Raw genomic sequence first — 6,164 nt, 5'->3', positions numbered from 1 at the left:
TAAAACCTAAACCGTGACATTAAAATCTAACCCGTGACATTGCAATCTAAGCAGTGACATTCAAATCTAAGCAATGACATTAAAATCTAACCCGTGACATTAAAATCTAAACAGTTATATTAAAATCTAACCAGTGACATTAAAATCTAAGCTTTGACATTAAATTCTACGTAGTGATATTAAAATCTAAGCAGTAACATTAAAATCTAAGGAGTGATATTACAGTCTAGACGGTGACATTAAAATCTAAGCAGTGACATTCAAATCTAACCCGTGATATTAAAATATTAGCAGTTATATTAAAATCTAAGCAGTGACATTAAAATCTAAGCTTTGACATTAAAATCTAACCCGTGACATTAAAATCTAAACAGTGATAGTAAAATCTATGCTGTGACATTAAAATCTAACCCGTGACATTGAAATCTAAACAGTTATATTAAAATCTAACCCGTAACATTAAAATCAAGGCAGTGACATTAAAATCTAAACCGTGACATTAAAATCTAAGCAGTGACATTCAAATCTAAGCAGTGACATTAAAATCTAACCCGTAACATTAAAATCTAACCCATGACATTGAAATCTAAGCAGTGATATTAAAATCTAATCCGTGACATGAAAATCTAACCCGTGACATTACAATCTAAGCAGTGACATTAAAATCTAATCTGTGAGATTAAAAACTAAGCAGTGACATTAAAATCTAAGCAGTGACATTAAAATCTATCCCGTAACATTAAAATCAAGGCAGTGACATTAAAATCTAAACCGTGACATTAAAATCTAAGCAGTGACATTCAAATCTAAGCAGTGACATTAAAATCTAATCCGTAACATTAAAATCTAACCCGTGACATTGAAATCTAAGCAGTGATATTAAAATCTAATCCGTGACATTAAAATCTAACCCGTGACATTACAATCTAAGCAGTGACATTAAAATCTAATCTGTGAGATTAAAAACTAAGCAGTGACATTAAAATCTAAGCAATGACATTAAAATCTAACCCGTGGCATTAAAATCTTAGTAGTGACATTAAAATCTTAGCAGTGACTTTCCAATCTAATCTGTGACATTAAAATCTAACCCGTGACATTAAAATCTAAGCCTAAGCAGTTATATTAAAATCTAACCAGTGACATTAAAATCTAAGCTTTGACATTAAATTCTACGTAGTGATATTAAAATCTAACCCGTAACATTAAAATCTAACCCGTGACATTAAAATCTAAACAGTTATATTAAAATCTAACCAGTGACATTAAAATCTAAGCTTTGACATTAAATTCTACGTAGTGATATTAAAATCTAAGCAGTAACATTAAAATCTAAGGAGTGATATTACAGTCTAGACGGTGACATTAAAATCTAAGCAGTGACATTGAAATCTAACCCGTGATATTAAAATATTAGCAGTTATATTAAAATCTAACCAGTGACATTAAAATCTAAGCTTTGACATTAAAATCTAACGCGTGACATTAAAATCTAAACAGTGATAGTAAAATCTATGCTGTGACATTAAAAACTAACCCGTGACATTGAAATCTAAACAGTTATATTAAAATCTAACCAGTGACATTACAATCGAAGCTTTGACATTAAATTCTAACCGTGACATTAAAATCTAAGCAGTGATAGTAAAATCTATGCTATGACATTAAAATCTAACCCGTGACATTGAAATCTAAGCAGTGATATTAAAATCTAATCCGTGACATTAAAATCTAACCCGTGACATTGAAATCTAAGCAGTGATATTAAAATCTAATCCGTGACATTAAAATCTAACCCGAGACATTCAAATCTAAGCAGTGATATTAAAATCTAATCCGTGACATTAAAACCTAAACCGTGACATTAAAATCTAACCCGTGACATTGCAATCTAAGCAGTGACATTCAAATCTAAGCAATGACATTAAAATCTAACCCGTGACATTAAAATCTAAACAGTTATATTAAAATCTAACCAGTGACATTAAAATCTAAGCTTTGACATTAAATTCTACGTAGTGATATTAAAATCTAAGCAGTAACATTAAAATCTAAGGAGTGATATTACAGTCTAGACGGTGACATTAAAATCTAAGCAGTGACATTCAAATCTAACCCGTGATATTAAAATATTAGCAGTTATATTAAAATCTAAGCAGTGACATTAAAATCTAAGCTTTGACATTAAAATCTAACCCGTGACATTAAAATCTAAACAGTGATAGTAAAATCTATGCTGTGACATTAAAATCTAACCCGTGACATTGAAATCTAAACAGTTATATTAAAATCTAACCCGTAACATTAAAATCAAGGCAGTGACATTAAAATCTAAACCGTGACATTAAAATCTAAGCAGTGACATTCAAATCTAAGCAGTGACATTAAAATCTAACCCGTAACATTAAAATCTAACCCATGACATTGAAATCTAAGCAGTGATATTAAAATCTAATCCGTGACATGAAAATCTAACCCGTGACATTACAATCTAAGCAGTGACATTAAAATCTAATCTGTGAGATTAAAAACTAAGCAGTGACATTAAAATCTAAGCAGTGACATTAAAATCTATCCCGTAACATTAAAATCAAGGCAGTGACATTAAAATCTAAACCGTGACATTAAAATCTAAGCAGTGACATTCAAATCTAAGCAGTGACATTAAAATCTAATCCGTAACATTAAAATCTAACCCGTGACATTGAAATCTAAGCAGTGATATTAAAATCTAATCCGTGACATTAAAATCTAACCCGTGACATTACAATCTAAGCAGTGACATTAAAATCTAATCTGTGAGATTAAAAACTAAGCAGTGACATTAAAATCTAAGCAATGACATTAAAATCTAACCCGTGGCATTAAAATCTTAGTAGTGACATTAAAATCTTAGCAGTGACTTTCCAATCTAATCTGTGACATTAAAATCTAACCCGTGACATTAAAATCTAAGCCTAAGCAGTTATATTAAAATCTAACCAGTGACATTAAAATCTAAGCTTTGACATTAAATTCTACGTAGTGATATTAAAATCTAACCCGTAACATTAAAATCTAACCCGTGACATTAAAATCTAAACAGTTATATTAAAATCTAACCAGTGACATTAAAATCTAAGCTTTGACATTAAATTCTACGTAGTGATATTAAAATCTAAGCAGTAACATTAAAATCTAAGGAGTGATATTACAGTCTAGACGGTGACATTAAAATCTAAGCAGTGACATTGAAATCTAACCCGTGATATTAAAATATTAGCAGTTATATTAAAATCTAACCAGTGACATTAAAATCTAAGCTTTGACATTAAAATCTAACGCGTGACATTAAAATCTAAACAGTGATAGTAAAATCTATGCTGTGACATTAAAAACTAACCCGTGACATTGAAATCTAAACAGTTATATTAAAATCTAACCAGTGACATTACAATCGAAGCTTTGACATTAAATTCTAACCGTGACATTAAAATCTAAGCAGTGATAGTAAAATCTATGCTATGACATTAAAATCTAACCCGTGACATTGAAATCTAAGCAGTGATATTAAAATCTAATCCGTGACATTAAAATCTAACCCGTGACATTGAAATCTAAGCAGTGATATTAAAATCTAATCCGTGACATTAAAATCTAACCCGAGACATTCAAATCTAAGCAGTGATATTAAAATCTAATCCGTGACATTAAAACCTAAACCGTGACATTAAAATCTAACCCGTGACATTGCAATCTAAGCAGTGACATTCAAATCTAAGCAATGACATTAAAATCTAACCCGTGACATTAAAATCTAAACAGTTATATTAAAATCTAACCAGTGACATTAAAATCTAAGCTTTGACATTAAATTCTACGTAGTGATATTAAAATCTAAGCAGTAACATTAAAATCTAAGGAGTGATATTACAGTCTAGACGGTGACATTAAAATCTAAGCAGTGACATTCAAATCTAACCCGTGATATTAAAATATTAGCAGTTATATTAAAATCTAAGCAGTGACATTAAAATCTAAGCTTTGACATTAAAATCTAACCCGTGACATTAAAATCTAAACAGTGATAGTAAAATCTATGCTGTGACATTAAAATCTAACCCGTGACATTGAAATCTAAACAGTTATATTAAAATCTAACCAGTGACATTACAATCTAACCCGTGACATTAAATTCTAACCGTGACATTAAAATCTAAGCAGTGATAGTAAAATCTATGCTATGACATTAAAATCTAACCCGTGACATTGAAATCTAAGCAGTGATATTAAAATCTAATCCGTGACATTAAAATCTAACCCGTGACATTGAAATCTAAGCAGTGATATTAAAATCTAATCCGTGACATTAAAATCTAACCCGAGACATTCAAATCTAAGCAGTGATATTAAAATCTAATCCGTGACATTAAAACCTAAACCGTGACATTAAAATCTAACCCGTGACATTGCAATCTAAGCAGTGACATTCAAATCTAAGCAGTGACATTAAAATCTAACCCGTAACATTAAAATCTAACCCGTGACATTGAAATCTAAGCAGTGACATTCAAATCTAAGCAGTGACATTAAAATCTAACCCGTGACATTGAAATCTAAGCAGTGATATTAAAATCTAATCCGTGACATTAAAATCTAACCCGAGACATTCAAATCTAAGCAGTGATATTAAAATCTAATCCGTGACATTAAAATCTAACCAGTGACAATACAATCTAAGCAGTGACATTAAAATCTAAACAGTGACATTCAAATCTAAGCAGTGACATTCAAATCTAAGCAGTGATATTAAAATCTAATCCGTGACATTAAAACCTAAACCGTGACATTAAAATCTAACCCGTGACATTGCAATCTAAGCAGTGACATTCAAATCTAAGCAGTGACATTAAAATCTAAGCAGTGACATTCAAATCTAAGCAATGACATTAAAATCTATCCCATAACATTAAAATCAAGGCAGTGACATTAAAATCTAAACCGTGACATTAAAATCTAACCCGTGACCATCAAAATCTAAGAAGTGACACTAAAATCTAAGCAAAGACATTAAAATCTAACCCATGACTTTAAAATCTAAGCAGAAAAGTGTTTTAGTGTTTTACTCTCATGAACGCAAAGGTTTCTTATACATTAACACTTTGCAAAACATTTTTAGGTGTTTTACCTTGAAACATTAGAAGTGCTAGCTACGAGTTACTTTATTCACCACGTGTCTTGATTTCTAGGTGTACTTAGGTTGGTAAGACCATATTTATATGCCTGTAAAACACCTAGTGTTTTATTTTGAAAAAGTGTATTTTTGTGTGTTTACAATGTGCTTAATTTTCATTAAAAAGTCTTTTAATAACTCCCTAAACACTCTTTTAAAAGTAATAAATACTATTGTTTTGGTAGAATATACAAGTGTTTTATTATATACTAATATGATTTTAGTTGGCTGGACAGTGTACATCTCCAGTTGGATCTGTCGTTTGCAAGGTCCTCCCAGTGTTCTGTGTCAATATCAAGAGTCCTCAAATCCTTCTTGCAAACATCTTTGAAATGCAGCTGTGGCCGTGTGGTGTTTCTCTTTCGTGAGATCAGTTCTCTATAGAGAAGGTCTTTGGCAATTCGGGCATCCTCCATGAGGCGGACATGGCCTAGCCAGCATAGTCTGAGTTGTCTGAGAAGGGTGAACATGATTGGGAGGCCAGCACGAGACAGCACTCCGACATTGGTAACTTTGTCCTTCCATGATATCCCCAGGATGCGACGAATACACCTCATGTGAAAGACATTTAGCCTGCTCTCCTGCTTGGCATAGGTGGACCATGTTTCGCTTCCATAGAGAAGTGTGCTGAGGACACAAGCGTTGTACACGGACATATTGGTCTTGACAGAGAGTTTGTAGTTCTCCCAGACTCGTGCAACAAGTGTAGTTGCAGCCTTTCCAATCCCCTTGTCAATCTCCTTGTCCAAGGAGAGAATGTTACTGTTACTGTGAAATGATTCACAACCTTCAGTTCATAGTCGATGGTGATGGCGGGAGGTGCCTCTACACCCTGGCCCAACACTTCTGTCTTCTTGAGGCTGATGATCAGACCACAGTCCTGGCATGCCTGGTAGAAGCAATTCATCAGGGACTGGAGTCCCTGCTCTGTATGTCCGGCATCATCAGCAAA

At 32.4% G+C, this 6,164-nt stretch overlaps 1 protein-coding gene across 1 annotated transcript; it reads right to left on the bottom strand.

Annotated features, from left to right (window-relative positions):
- Window positions 1-5,421: 5,421 nt before the first annotated feature.
- On the bottom strand, window positions 5,422-5,769 carry LOC144350408 (uncharacterized). The gene has a single exon (XM_078008597.2). It carries the CDS (start codon window positions 5,767-5,769, stop codon window positions 5,422-5,424), a length of 348 nt encoding a protein of 115 aa, XP_077864723.2.
- Between the last annotated feature and the right edge of the window lie 395 nt (window positions 5,770-6,164).

The sequence above is a fragment of the Saccoglossus kowalevskii genome, chromosome 4 (assembly GCF_978046115.1).
Source record: "Saccoglossus kowalevskii chromosome 4, keSacKowa6.1, whole genome shotgun sequence".
Taxonomy (NCBI): Eukaryota; Metazoa; Hemichordata; class Enteropneusta; family Harrimaniidae; genus Saccoglossus; species Saccoglossus kowalevskii.
Note: the sequence above shows the minus strand (reverse complement) of the source record. Positions and strands in the feature narration are given on the sequence as shown.

Bases quoted from the DNA above. Each gene is read 5' to 3' on its own strand.
- LOC144350408 (XM_078008597.2), bottom strand. From the start codon at position 5,769: ATGAGGTGTATTCGTCGCATCCTGGGGATATCATGGAAGGACAAAGTT.